Source organism: Crassostrea angulata, chromosome 6 (genome assembly GCF_025612915.1).
Source record: "Crassostrea angulata isolate pt1a10 chromosome 6, ASM2561291v2, whole genome shotgun sequence".
Classification (NCBI taxonomy): Eukaryota; Metazoa; Mollusca; class Bivalvia; order Ostreida; family Ostreidae; genus Magallana; species Magallana angulata.
Window position 1 is genome coordinate 1500103 of NC_069116.1, and position 16059 is coordinate 1516161.

Below are 16059 nucleotides of genomic sequence, written 5' to 3' on the forward strand. Positions count from 1 at the left end.
ATTCAAAATGTTTTTACTCTTAAGAGAGCGTGACTTTCATTAGAACAAACTGAAGATTTTTAATGTTTTTCACTATTTATTACTTCCTTTTGTGGCTGTACCATACCACTGGGAAAAAATTATTTGAGTTTACACTAGCTAAGGTTCCTTCCACATGTTTCAGCTTTTCTGGCCAAATGATTTTTAGAGGAGAAGAGTTTTGAAAAATAACTTCGCATTTATTATAGTGTTCACTATTTAGAAAGCGTGACCTTCATTTAAACAAATTTGGATCCAATTCGTTTAAGTATGGTTTGTTCTAAGCTTGTTCCATATCTTTGTCACGCAGTTATAATGTTTCAAATTCAACAAATGAACTCTGGGAATTCTTTTCACTGCTTCTTTGATTTGACTGCATTTATAAGATTGGGTAGATCCAGGAGAACAATGCTTGAAATGATAACAACTAAAACTCCTATTCCCAACACGACTCCTATTCCCTTGGCGGATGGTCGCGGATCAGATGCACATATCTTTAGAAGCCTAGCTTTAGCAGTCATGTTTTTCTGTATTAAAAGCATTGATCTCAATTCTTTGATTCGTTGTTTTAGTTTCTCTGTGTCGTTAGATTTAATCGGTGCCGAACCAATAGCTGAACAAGGACACTTACATTCTAAAAAGATAAACACACGTCGAATATATTCAATGTGATTTAAAAACAAGTATAAATGATGTAATTGTTTTTAGTAATAAATACATCTTTGTAATATTTAGATTTATTATGATTAACGAATAGATAATTAATATATATTAATTGGTTTTTTTTTGTATTGCTTACCTTTACAAACAGGTGGAGTTCCAGTCCACGTTTCGTTCTCATTACATGTACGTATCAGATCCCCACTAACGTGTCTGTGACGTCTCTTGTCCAAACAGGTGAGACTGACTACACCACCTGGTGAGCTGTCTAGGCTGATTATATTGGTGTTCGGAACATTAAGTCTTGGACACCCAATAGCTAGTTGCCAAAAAAACCCAAAATCAATGGTTTTTAAAATAAACACACTTCAAATATGTGTTTGCAAATCACATGGAAGATACACACCTTTACACCGTGGCTCTGTTCCATTCCAACTACCATTTCCAACACATGTCCGTCGGAGATCGCCACTTACGTGTTTGTATCCAGCAGCGCATGTGTATGATACAAGTCCTCCATAAGAGGTATCATTATGCAACATGTCTGTGTTCATTATAAAAGGATCCGGACAAACAATTTCTGGGAACAATAAAAAATTAAACAAGAAATAAACAACTGAGGCTATAAAAATCAGAAAGTTTACGGTCATATTTGGCTAAATTATGTAATGAATACCAGTATATACATGTACCTCTGCATATGGAAGTAAGTGTTCTACTCCATGTACCGTAATGCTCAGGATTACACATTATTTTCACAGTTGGATCAAATACTTTATAACCACGTTTACATGTCAATGTGATTTCATCACCATCAGCAAATTCTAGGGCAGAATTGTTGTAACTTTCATAATGGAATGAAGAATCTATGTGTGTTGTCGACGTATTTACCTCAAGTAAACAGAACGTCACTGAAGATAAAAAATAATATCAATTTATTTTTTAAAAAATATAGACAGCTAATTTTGCTAAGAAATTCATGCACACAAAAATGTTCTGCATTTGTCTGCATTTTCAATATATTACAGCTGACTTTATAGCTATGCAATTTCAAAAATCCATTGATCTAGTCATTATAAAAGGATACGGACAAACAATATCTGAGAAAAATGAAAAATTAACTAGATGCTGTCATTAGACAGTAAAACCCGCACCAAGTGTTTGCCCCTAACTAACATTGTTTTGTACCAGTTTAATTAAAAAATACGCAAGCTCCGGTAATACATTTAAAAAATATAATTTTAATAACTGAAGGATGAAATTCCCTCCCATAATACACATGAGCAGCACTTAATGTGCAATTTGGGGTTGAACTGTTTGCAGTGAATTTTCAGTTAATCAATAATCTTAACATTTCATGTCATAGAAAGACTTTTAAGTATAATGATCTATATATATAATTATTACCAAAAAAAATTAATTAAATTATGCCCCCTCCCCGTGTCGGTTGCCGGCTTTAGATTTGCTTCTGTGTGCCTACATGTACATCATCGTGTAGACAGATTTAGAAATGGGGTGGGAGTGAGGGGTCCAGACCCCCCCCCCCTCCCCATGAAAATTCATTCATATCAATAGTAAAATTACCAAAAATACCAAAAATACACCTTGGACCCCAATGCTTTTACAGACATGTAAACGCTCTAACCCATTGTGCTTCAATGCTAGGTAACATTATTTTGGGGGATAAATATTATAGTTACACTTTATTGTTTATTTCAATAGGAAGTATACGGTGTCCTGCAACACCATAAAGCTGTTATTTACCTAATAAAATAGTACAAGGGGTTTTGAAGAATAGGTCATAAAAAACATGCCTGTTTCAAATAACTGATCGTTGTCTGAAGTTACGTACACAACACAGGTCTGCAGGTCTCATTAGCGGGTACTAGTTTTACCCAGCTCTTCGATTAGATGGGTTTCGCGTATACATATACATGTGTTTTCCATATGCAGAAAAGGATTAGTTAACATGCATAAACATTCCTTTTGTGATGATCAGCTAAAGAAATTCATTATTGTGCTTTTATTGGATTATCATTGTGATGTTGACCAATATAGGTAAACATAATACATGTAGTAGCACAATATAATGAGACGCCAGCATACATAAGTATTACTTTCACTTTCTAAATAAGTGATCTCCCTTTGACAGCATGCTGTATCACCATCTTTTAATATTTAAATAGGCTTATCATCGTTACCTATCATATCACATTGTTAAAGTTTCTGACATTTTAATTGCAAATTTTTTTTTTCATTTGCCAGACTTACACTATTGAGTTGACCCCATATTGACTCTGTATAAACATTTATGTATTACATAAGGAATAACGAATCATTCTTTGAGTATTATGAGGTGATAATTTCGGTCGGGGCGTGATCAAATCCAATAAAGATGATAGATTTGATCACGCCCCGATCGAAATTATCACCTTATAATATTCAAAGAATGATTCCTTATTACTTATATTCATATAATTTTAGGCCATCATACGATTAAATATTTAAATATAAATAGACAAACCCCGCTGGCGCCTCAATTTGGCGTCATTTGTATTATGAGTTATATACCGTATAACGGGTATTTTCTGCGGTTGTTTATTTTCTGCGGTTGTTTATTTTCTGCGGTATTTTGCGGATAAGAAAAATCCGCAAAAATTCAAAACGCAAAATATTCTTTAAAAAAGATCACTAATTTTGACACTACTTAAAATACAAGCTATGATATTCAAACGTGATTAAAATCCGTTATAAGGGGGCTCTGCGTCGTATTTCACACCTAATTATCTCATGTTACCTGTGCGATATCAATTATAGCTGAACAGATATAAGGACTGTGTGTTTAGTCGAGTATGAAATAAAAATGATCTGAGAAAAGTTTACAAGCAGTATTTAGTAGACTTGTAAAACATTTGATAGTTAGTTCTCATTCACCGTGAACACGGTAAGAATGTCGATTTTAAGATATGTAAAGCGCGGAAGTATTCTTCCAAATCCTAACGAACAGTTATCGGCAAGTTTATCCCCTAGATCGATCCAAGAGCGTAACACAAGGGTGTTTGAAGTTATGGATAAATCTACAACGCCAAATTCGAGCAAAAAACGTGGTTCATATTCGACCTATTCACCCAGAGACCGAGCCATAATCGGGAACTACGCCGGTGAACATGGACCTTCCGCAGCTATGAGAAAATTCAAAGCCGATTATCTAGAATTGAAAGAGTCCACGACAAGATATTTTAGAGATTCATATAAACGCGAGCTTACAAACAGAAAAAGAAAATTAGACTTTGAAATAAAATAAATAAAATTGAAATAAAAACGCTAAAGGTGTAAGTTTGGTTCTCTAGTTTACGTTCCCGAAGGCAAATCCGGTAAACATATGTATTTATTTTTTTTTGCGGTCTAATGTAACTGCAGAAATTGAAAACGCAGAATATAATTTGATACTTTTTAGGGGTTAAACCGCAAAAATTTCAAGCCGCAGAAAATACCCGTTATACGGTAGTACAAAATCGATACGTAGTGTTATCACAGGCAAAGACACTGGATAATGTAAATATATTTAAGTAAGTTTAGAGACTTATCATTTTTATATGAGTTTTAATAGGTATTTAAGGAAGGAAGGAGTATTTCTTTCTTAATGTATTATAATGCATCAAATATGATGTAGGCCATGACCTTATGGGACTGTTCTGACCCCATGAAACAGGAAAATACAAAATATATACTTCTAATGTCATTATGATCATGCATCAAATGGTGAAAAATACATGACCCCAGGTGTTGTCTTTAACCCCTCCCCCCTTTACGAAATAGAAAATGATGATACATTGCATATTTTGTTAACTTCTGAGATTCTCATTCCTAAAACCATATACCGGTATTCTTGCTCTTTGTGTCATTGCACATTAAGTTGAATATGTTATTCCCCCTTGGAGACACTCTGACATTTTAAAACTAGAAATAATAAAGTATTTTATCTTATTCATATGTAGTGTTTGGTCCATGTAGGTAATTCCTAGTCTAATGATGAAACTGCTTTGTTAAGGAGACTTTACAATTGCCCCAAATAGGCGAATACACATGCATATACATGTAACATTTTGTTTCTAAATCTTAAAAATTGAATTAAGCAATTTCCAAAATGTTAATGTGAATTAGGAGAGAAAAAGCAATCAAGAAATGATTTAAAATTTGCTATTGTTCACATGTAAGAATGTAAGAAGACTGAAACTTTGGAACCAGGATTGATTGGCTGGGGGTGGGGGGGGGGGGGGTGGATGTGGAGTATAGACATTTATAATTTGAATAATTTATTGTTATTAATTTTAACTTGTCATTGCATATTAGTTATTGATCCCAAGGTAGAAATATGACTTCTGATCATATCTCATTAGATCATTTGTCAATTATGCAAGGTGTAATGTAATTTTTTAAGATTAACATTTTTTACCAGTCTATAAAACTTTTTAGACCCCAAATTATATTTTTATTTTAAAAGATCATTCGACAATTAAGGGGGGGGGACAACAGTTTATATTGGAGTTTGTTTGGGGGTGTGGGTTCCAAGTCATATATTTGACAATTTTTTAATGTAATTTAAAATAAGACTAAGCCATACTACAGTCATGAACATGAATTGAAGACCAAAACACAAGCTAATACATGTATATATACATAGGAAGCATTACAAAACATAGATTATTGATCTATATCTGGGTTCTTAAATTGAATCATATATAATGAACATATATTATTGTTTCTTTGTTCAAGGCATTTCAGATGGTATGTAGGTCATGATCCCAAGTGCTTTTCTTGAAATTATCAAATATCATAAAAACCATTGAGATCCTCATCTTAATTCAAAGATATTATTCCTCCTTAGATCATTGCGCATCAGATCATTTTGGCATACAAGTCATGACCCCCGTACAATCAGAAATTGTCAATCATCTTTAAATATCGATGTTTGATGATCCTATCTCTATTTAATCTTTATTCTTAAGTCTCCTGAATGAAATTTGAATTCCTTCTTGTTTTTGTTTGGTTGACTTATTACATATGTACATGAATTATTATTCTTCGTCTTCTTCTTTTTCTTCTTTCCTGCTCTGAAGTTGGTTCTCAGAGATGGCTGAACAGAATTGTACAAAACTCTAGGATACGATAGGCCTGCATATCTAGTTGTGCGCCCTGGTTTGATTTTTATCATTTTGGGTTAGACAACCAATTTTCTTGGGGGGGGGGGTCAAAAGGGTCTAACATTGAACCTTGTAGGTAGAATCGTAGACTCTATTGTAAATGGTAACTTGAAAACGGACAAAGATAATAATATAGGGTTTTCATAATGATATATTGACTGTTACTTGCAATATAAAGGGTTTATAAGATCTGACCCCTGGGGTCATCCCCACCCCAAGGAATTGGAAATTACAATATATCTCAGAAATGTTATAATCATGACCCCTAAACCATATATATTCTTGTTTCTGATGTTAAGGGGCATCAAATAGTATGTCGGCCATGGGCCCTGCGGGTGGTCCTGACCCCACTCGAACAGCAAGTCCCTTAATATATTCAAAACAGTTGAGATCCCCACCCTAAAACCATAGATATTCTTGTTCCTTGTGTCAAGGGGCATCAAACTGTATGTAGGTCATGGGCCCTAGGGGTGGCCGTGACCCACCTCGAACAGGAAGTGCACGAATATCTTGAAAACGGTTGAGATCCCCACCCCTTAACCATATATGTTCTTGATCCTTAAAGGGCATCAAACGGTGTGTAGGTAATGGGCCTCAGGGTTAAATTTAATTTTTTAAAACCGTAATGCACATCTATAGAACAGTCCCTATCATATCCCAAGATATGATGTGTCTATCCATTAAATGATAAGAAGAGTTCTAAGATCTATGTTTTTTTTTTTGAGTGATGAACGTCAATTTTCTGCTACTATTTGACTCCCTGGATGAAATTAAAAATTTTAAAACCTTGCTACACAGCTATAGATCAGTTCCTATCATATCCCTAGATATGATGTGTCTATCCATTAAATCATAAGAGGAGTTCTGGGATCTGTGGGTTTTATTGAGTGATAAACGTCAATTTTCTGCTACTATTTGACTCCCTGGATGAAATTTAAATTTTTAAAACCTTATTTCACATCTATAGGACAGCCCCAATTATATCCCAAGAGATGACGTAGCTACTCCAAAAGTTGTAAGAGGAGTTCTGGGAACCATACTTTTTTGCAAAAAAACGTCATTTTTTGTTGCCAGCTGATCCCCTTAATAAAAAAAATTCTCGAACCTGATCACACTTCAATATGACACCCCCAATGATATTCTAAAAGATCATTTGGCTACTATAAAAAAATGACGTTTTTTTAACCAGTTTTTTTGTCATTTTTCAGCCATTAAATGACCCCCAGGACAAAATTAAACATTCCGAAACCTTATTGCGCATCAATAGGATACCCTAAAACATATTCCAAGAGATGATTTTTCTACTGTTAAAAATGTAGGAGGAGTTCGAGGAAGAAGGTTTTTTGTGAAAAAAAACGTCATTTTTTACCAATTATTATTTACCAAGGACTACCAGAGAATTTTTGAAACTTTTTTACAAAACAACATGACACCCCAAATCAAACTCCAAGAGTTCAGTTTGCTGGTTTATAAGATGTAAGAGCAGTTTGAGAAAGTAAAACGTGACAGACGGACGGACGGACGGAACAGAGTAACAACAATATACCCGAACTTTCTTTAGAAAGTGCGGGTATAAAAAGAATAAACAACTGAGGCTTTCAAAATCAGAAAGTTTGCGGTCATATTTGTCTAGATTATATAATGAATACCAGTATATACATGTACCTCTGCATATGAAAGTAAGTGTTCTACTCCATGTACCGTTATGCTCAGGATTACACGTCATTTTCACAGTTGGATCCAGTGGTTTATAACCAAGTTTACACGTCAATGTGATTTCATCCCCATAAGCAAATTTTAGGACAGAATTGTTGTAATTTTCATATTGGAATGAAGAATCTATGTGTGTTGTTGACGTATTTACCTCAAGTAAACAGATTGGCACTAAAGATAAAAAACAATATGAATTTATTTTTTGGAAATAAAAAGGACAGCTAACCTTGCTAAGGAATTCATGGACACAAAAAGGTTCTGCATTTGTCTGCATTTTCAATATATTGCAGCTGACTTTATAGCTATTCAATTTCAAGAATTCATTGATCTAGTTATTTGAAGGGTATGAAAATGGTTATTCTATAGAAATACAATTTATATACAAATACAATTAATCATTAACTCCGCTTGATATAATGTTTACCCTTAATCAAACATGTTACACGACTCAAGTGTGTTATGGTCAATTACATTAAACATGTCAAAATAAATCAACAAACGAATACATCACTTATTTACCATTTTAAAATAAGTCCGTAACGTTCATTCTTGTTAACCTTAAGCTAGCTTATCGATGGAAAATGAACAATCAGAAACTTTGATATATTATTATCTATATTATACCCAGCATAGCCATGACTGTTAAGACTATATCCACGTTATTGGTCATTTGTGCCTTGAAATTCCATCCCCAAATCCTTCCTAACATGAAAACAGCTGCTGATTCATTACTTTCTCTTTTGTGAGGCTGGGGTACCCACATTGCTACCACAGAGTCGTTGTAACCGTACACGAGTCCCCCGTATGGTTCAGCTTCATTCATCACAGACCCGACGCCATCAAACCGGAAATTCTTGTTTGCACCATCAAGCACGTGTAGCTTTAAAATATAAGGATACAAGATAAAAATTGCACGTGCAAACTATAAATAGTACATGCAGTTATGTATGACTCAAAATTTATTTTTAAGTCCAATGGTCACGCAAAATACGATGGTCGTGCTAAAGCCCGATAGTCTGCGCCAGAGTCCGATGATTTGGTGCCGATAGACTAATCCATACTTTGCAATAGTTGTCACATTTTGTCGCAATATTTCAGGACACCAATATATTTATCAAATAAACCTTTATAATTTAGAGGCTCGAAACTTCGTAATTTGACATTACAAATTAGGCTTTGTGTGTATTTTAATATCCCCACGATGGAGCAATTCACGCATTGACAGGGATAAATAATTTCAAAGGTATTTTATCACGGAACGTCAATATATTTGATGGCATAAAAAGGGGACGGAAAAACAATGTATGTCTCGTCACGTCATGAAGACTTTATTGGTAACGTTATAGTAACAATTCAACATGAACATGAAGGAAGTGGCAGGGTGTCCGATAAATCAACAAGTAAGTTTTGACAAAGTGAAGGAAAAATGCGAGACAAACAATCTCAGTCCGCAGCAGTTTGTGTCAGTTTGAAGCGAAATGCTGCAATTGTAAATTAAATATATACATGTCATATCTATCACCAGTAGATGACTTTTTCCTCTTCAGTTGTATCGTATTATGTAGATCTTCGTGAATTAATTCAGGTAGTCTTCGGCTTAACTTTGATCTCTCTTCTTAGATGAAATATACATGTACTGTTTTATCTAAATATACGACCTATTCACATATTAAACAACTGGTTGATTAAGACAAGTAATTACATCAAAGTTCTCGCATTTAGTAATTATATTGTAGTGCATGTATTGTAATTTGTGTCGGGCTCGAACATCGGGTTCGGCGTACTGTTTATCTGTCGGTTCTGAATAAAGATTTGAAAGTCTCGGACGTGCTTTTTGTCCCCGCGGCTTTGTGGTGCAATTGGACCCACACCACACCCTGTACACAGCACCACACTGGTGTCAGAAGTGCGTTTTAATCATACTGTAAGTTTTGTCGGAATTTGTGCGAGATTAGGTCACTTCAATTGTAGGAATTGATCTGCGTTGGTTCTGACCACGTGCATGCATCCAGGGGTAGTGTGAATCCGCTCCTCTGTTCTTTGCGTGCTTTCTTGTATATTAAACTTGTTATCAGATTGTGAGAATCCGCATCTGTATTTTTTAATTTTTTGGTGCTTTTCTTTTTATTTCTTGGGATCATTATTTTGATCTTGCACCCCCCCCCCCACAACAGCAACTTTACAATATTGTTAGGGGTCATTTTTCGATTTTGTGATTTTAGAAAACAAAGTAGTAGATAAGACAGATCAAGTGGGAATATTTTCATTAATGAGCTTGTCAAGTATCACAAAATATCTGGACAAAAACCCACTCTAAGTTCCTCCCAGTCCCATTACCAAGTTGCCTGTACTGGTGTCTGATAGCTTAGGAAATTGTTTAAGAGTACAACACAACAATTCCCCTTCAATTCTTCACATATTCAGGGGCTACACCTGCAGTGGCTATCGATAGAGCAATACCTGAACTTGAAAAGCTGTCAAGGGGTAGCAAGCCTTTAGTAGTGTATGTTTGGTTAGGTGTTTGTGATATTACAAAGAAAATACACAGGGGCTCTGGTCACAGACAGAGGCAAATTGAATTGAAGTATAATTCTTTAGGTGCAGCAACGACCAACATTTTAGAACAGTTTGATAGGATAAAAAAATTTGTCATTTCAAAACAAGGTTTTCTAAAATTCATTACTATTCCACTGTACTCTGCAAAACTGTACAATACCTATTTAGGACACCCTAATCCTGAAAACTTTGAGACTACAGACAAGTTTTTGATTGAGGAAATAAATGGTCTTAACCAGCGAATTTATGATCTTAATCAGTCATTAGGTCGTAATACTCTTCAGTTTCACCTTGATATTGTAAAGGTCAGAGTTCGTGGAAAACAGTCTTTTAATTATAACCTCTTGAAAGACGGAATTCATCCTGATAGCCAATTATCTGAAAAGTGGTTAAGGCGATTAGAATTAGACATAGTGAATGAGTGCTGGTCTGATGCAACACCAGATGTGCTTACATTGAATGTTGACCCACAGGAACTACTGACTTTATAAAATTAATATCAACAATTATGTCAGAAAGCGACAACATACTTGACAACACAATTACTGCTACAACAGATAATGATGACTTCAATAATCCTTGTTTAGTCATTCCTTCAGTTGAACAAAGTACTGTCATGGTTTTAGAAAAAGTTGACAGGAGCTTAGGTAGCCTCACCTTCAACTTAGAGGAAGCAACAAAATTGATGTTAAGTAAGCAGGATTCAGCTTTAGATAGACAAATGCAATTGGTGATGAACAATGAGAGGCTGTTATCTGCTACGATAGACAAACAATTAAACATTATAAAGAATCAAGAGCGACTTCTGTCTGAATCGATAGAGAGTCAAAAAGAGATGGTTCGGAGACAAGAAAAACTTTTTTCGGACATGAGTGAAGGGCTCACACAGGTCCTGGAGCGTTCACTAAGTCGAGGGGACAGCCCCAGACAGGTACACGCATACCAGGACCACAAAACAGAAATGTTGAACAGTCAAGGGGACAGCCCCAGACTGTACCAACATGACGAGGAAGGAAAGCGACAACACAATGCTGCAGAATGGCTTGGGTTTTCAACACCCCATAGAAATACAAACACCAACTGTCATAGCTCATCATATTCAGGTCAAGCTTTGCAGAGAAAGCACCAGACAAATAATGGCTTCAGACAACCTACCTCGACTCCCATACCTGGACCAAGCAACAAACCATTCCAGCCATTGCTAGATACAATAAACCAGTTCGAGTCTGGCCGAAGCCTAGGATCTATGAGCACAAGAAATGATTATATGCCAAGGCAAAAGTTACCAGTATTTGATGGGAGTGGAGACTGGGAAGAATTCCTTCTACCTTTCAATAGAGCAGCACAGAGATATGAATGGGGAGATGAAGAACGCCTTGACCGATTCATAGAATGCTTGAGAGGCCAAGCATCAAAATACCTATGCAGCCTACCAAAATCTGTTCAGAATGACTACCCAAAGTTATTAAAACTTATGTCAGATAGATTCAACCAAAAGGATCCACCTGCTACTGCAAGAAAACGACTAGAGGAAGTAAGACAGAAGGGAGAATCTGATGATGAGTTTGCCGAGACACTGCGGCGTTTGGTTTCGCAAGCTTTTCCCTCTGTAAGCATTGAACTCCAAGAGGAAATAGCTGCAGAATCCTTCTTAAAGGGTTATAAAAATGCTTAGATTGGATATGAAGCGTTAAACAAAATGCCGAAAACTATATCTGAAGCCTTAGATGTTGTTATACAGTTACAACACAACTTCAGAGCTACAATAGGTCGTGAAAATGTTCAATTCCAGCGCCATTCTAGAAGAGTATCCTGGCAAGAGGACCTCTGTAACATTGACAGTGAGGAAGGTAGTTCTTGTGAGAATGTGCGATCAGTGGAATCCCCTGAAGCAAAGGAGAAAACACTAAAGGAGGCAATTCAGGAATTAAAGACCTTGATAGAGCACAGAACAGCAGAAATGAGATCATCTCAAAGGTCTTCATCCCCCAGAAGAGGTTGTTTTAAGTGTGGAGAATATAACCATTTTCAAAGAGATTGTCCAACATCTCCATTACAATCTCCTAGAAAAAGCGAATTAAATGAGAAGGACACCTCAAAGAAACTTTTTAAGATTGGAAGTGAAAATGGGAAAACAATTAGAGTACCAGTGCAAATAAATGGGGAGCAGACTCTTGCAGTGATTGATACTGGAGCTGAAGTAACTGTCTTATCAGAAGACTTTGTGAGAAACAGAAGCTTAGAGTATTCTGGTGGTAACAAAACAACAACACTGTTAAATGCAGAAGGTGGCAATAAGATGTCTGCAGTTACTGATTTCGGAGTAAAAGTTGATCTGGGAAGGTCATCCATTGATTGGAAGGTCTGCATTGCACCCATACGTGATGAGGTGTTGATCGGGATAGATTTGTTGATGGCCCTTGATGCTGTTGTTTTGACAAGACAAGGTGATTTGTTGGTTAGGGGTGAACTCGTAATTGGAAATGTGGATTCACCAAACAAAATGCATGTAGCAAGAGTTAGCATTGAAAAAGATACCACTCTGCCCCCAATGAGTGAGACAATACTAAGTGGATGTGTTGATAAACCCGATCAAAAACTAGTGGGAGTACTTGATCCAGCATCTTTGAAAAATGGTGCTCACACTGGATCCGTACTAGTAAAAATGAATGAGCGAATACCTGTTCGAATTCTAAACCAAACCCCCCAAGAATTAAAGTTGCCTGCAGGTACACATTTAGGTAAATTAGTGAATGCTGAGATAGAGCAAAACAACTCTTATGAGCCACCTAGTGATGTGGAAGGTAGTCAACAGGGTCAAGGAAGTGTCGAACATGTACCATTACATATGGAGAAATTAATGGAAAATACAACAAAGGGATGTTCAGAGGCAGAGACCAAGGAACTAAAAACATTGTTACTGAACTATCAGGATGTTTTCGCTAAAAATACCAATGATGTCGGGTGCTTTTCCAAGATTTCCCATCAGATTGTTACAGGAGATGCGTCACCAGTGCGCCAACCAGTGCGGCGAACACCCTTAGGATTTCAAGAAGAGGAAGAACAACACTTGCAGAGTCTTCTTGACAGTGGAGTTGTAGTACCTTCAACTTCAGACTGGGCATCACCTGTGGTTCTGGTCAGAAAGAAAGATGGCGGAGTCAGATGGTGTATCGATTATAGAAAATTGAATGATGTCACTAGGAAAGACTCATATCCACTCCCTAATATTGAAGAATGTTTAGACACCCTTGCTGGCTCTACCGTTTTCTCAACTATAGACCTCCAGCAAGGATATCATCAAATTGAAGTGGATCAAGCAGATAGGAGAAAAACAGCTTTTATAACCCGCTACGGGCTCTTCGAGTACACTCGCATGCCTTTTGGGCTGTGTGGAGCCCCGGGGACATTTCAGAGAGCAATGTAGTGTGTTCTTAAAGGACTGCAATGGAATATGGTATTGATTTATTTAGATGATGTTATAGTTGCCAGCAGCAACATGCAGGAGCACATCATGCACCTCAAGGAAGTGCTTCAAAGATTTAGAGAGAGCAACTTAAAGCTAAAGCCATCTAAATGCCATTTTTTTCAGCGAAGTGTATTGTTTTTGGGGCACCGGATCAGCGCAGATGGAATAGAGGCCAACCCTGAACTGACTCGGGTAGTACAAAATTGGCCTCAGCCTCAGAGTGTCAAGGATGTACAATCCTTTCTAGGACTCACCAACTATTATCGCAGGTTTATTGATAAGTACTCTGAGATTGCCGAACCACTGTACCAATTGACAAAGAAGGGTGTGACATTTAAATGGAGAGCTGAGCAACAGAAAACATTTGATGTTCTAAAAGAGAAGCTTGTTTCTCCACCTGTTTTGGCTTACCCACTGTCTAAGAATACATTCATTCTAGATACAAACGCCTCCAACTACTCAATTGGAGCAGTACTTTCACAGTTGCAGGGTGACTCAGAGAAGGTAATTAGCTATGCTAGTAAGCGTCTTGGCCCAGCACAATCAAAGTACTGTGTTACACGCAAGTAACTTCTTGCTATTGTCACATTCACTCAGAAGTTCAAACACTATCTCTTGGGCAGACAGTTCATCGTTCGTACTGACCATGGTTCCCTTACATGGCTGTATCGTTTTAAGACTCTTCAAGGGCAGCTTACGCGATGGTTAGAACACCTGAGCCAATTCAACATTGTTTTTCAACACAGAAAAGGCATAAACCATGGCAACGCAGATGCCTTGTCTAGATACCCTTCAGAGCAATCAAAGTGTGACTGTTGGATCAAGCGTATCTGACTTGCCTTGTGGTGGTTGTAAACACTGCATGAAAATTCACCAGGAGTGGTCTCGATTTCATTCTGATGTAGATGATGTCATACCCCTCGCTGTCAAAAGTGATAGCATTTTAGTACTTTTGGAAAACGAAACAAATCATGGGAACCCATCTTGTAATGTCTCTGACCCAGATACTTGCTCTGGAGGACACAGTGTCCCCAAGCAGGATGAAGAGACAGAAACTGTTTGCCAAATAACAAGGATGGATGAGTCTGATGATGGTGATGATGATGAGGAGGTCAGTCCCAAGATATCCCTCAACGCTTACACCAATGAAGAATTTGGGACAGAAACAAAGAGATGATCCAGAGCTATGTAAGATTTTTAAGTGGATAGAGCAAGACTTTCCAAAACATCGAGAGGAAATGTTTGCAGAGTCACCAGGTCTGAGGCACTTTTGGCTGATGAGAGAAAACTTGTTGTTGAGCAATAATTGCCTATTCTACAGATGGGAATTTCCTGAAGAAACCCGAAAACTATTTATAGTGCCAGATGCAATGAAGGGCGAAGTAATGGAAATTGCTCACTGCTCACCATTATCAGGGCACCCTGGAATAAAAAGGACCATACAGCGCCTTCGACAATTCTTCTACTGGTATAACATGACAGATTATGTGACAACTTTTGTAGGTGCATGTGAAAAGTGTGCACTAAGCAAAAAGGCTAACAAAGTAAACAAGTCTTCGATGCAACAGTATTGTGCAGGATCACCGATGGACAGAATACAGCTGGATATTTTAGGACCATTCCCCATATCCAAACAAGGAAATAAATACATTCTTGTACTAGTTGATCAGTTCTCTAAATGGACAGAGTGTTATCCACTACCTGACCAAACTGCAGAGTCCATAGCCAGTGTTCTAGTGAAGGACTTTATTGCTCATTTTGGAGTACCCCTAGAACTCTACACAGACCAAGGGCGGAATTTTGATGGTGAATTGATGAAACGACTAGCAGAGTAAATGGGCTGGGCAAAGACAAGAACAACTCCATACCATCCCTCCTCAAATGAGTTGGTAGAGAGATTTAATAGGACTCTTCTCCAAATGATGCGATGCTTTGTCAGCCAGAATCAAGATGATTGGGACGAACATATCCCTCTGCTTGCTGGAGCATACAGAAGTACTCCTCACACCAGCACTGGCCTTACACCTAACAGACTAATGTTGGGTCGTGAGGTTCATCTTCCGCAAGAGGTAATGTTTGGTTTAAACCCAGTAGAGGAAGATGAAATTCCCTTCACAGATAAACTGCGATCGTCTATGAAAAAGTGTGAGAATATAGCTCGGGAAAACTTGAAAAGTGCATCAAGAGGTCAAAAACGCTTACATGACTTGCGTACACATGAGAAGTCGTACAATCCTAGTGATCTAGTATATATTAAAGATGATGCTAAGAAGGTTGGAAAGAGCCCAAAGTTACAGCCATTGTGGAAGGGTCCAGCAGTTGTTGCCAAAAAACTTGGCCAAGTATTATATGAAGTAATTACAAAGAAGGGCTCTACAATACTACATCATGATTGTTTCAAGCCCTGCCTTCTAGAAACGCTGCCTAGGTGGATTTCGA

The 16059-nt window shown here is 37.1% G+C and overlaps 1 protein-coding gene across 1 annotated transcript in view; it reads right to left on the bottom strand.

Annotated features, from left to right (window-relative positions):
• Window positions 1-337: 337 nt before the first annotated feature.
• The window catches only part of LOC128189792 (uncharacterized), a 47550-nt gene continuing 31828 nt past the window's right edge, over window positions 338-16059 (bottom strand). Inside the window, exons 7-10 of the mRNA XM_052861551.1 lie at window positions 8220-8475; window positions 7548-7766; window positions 1085-1258; window positions 338-652 (exon numbers count right to left, since the gene is read on the bottom strand). Of these exons, the coding sequence (XP_052717511.1) occupies window positions 372-652; window positions 1085-1258; window positions 7548-7766; window positions 8220-8475 (930 nt within the window). The 3' untranslated portion in view covers window positions 338-371. The remainder of the gene's footprint in view (window positions 653-1084; window positions 1259-7547; window positions 7767-8219; window positions 8476-16059) is intronic.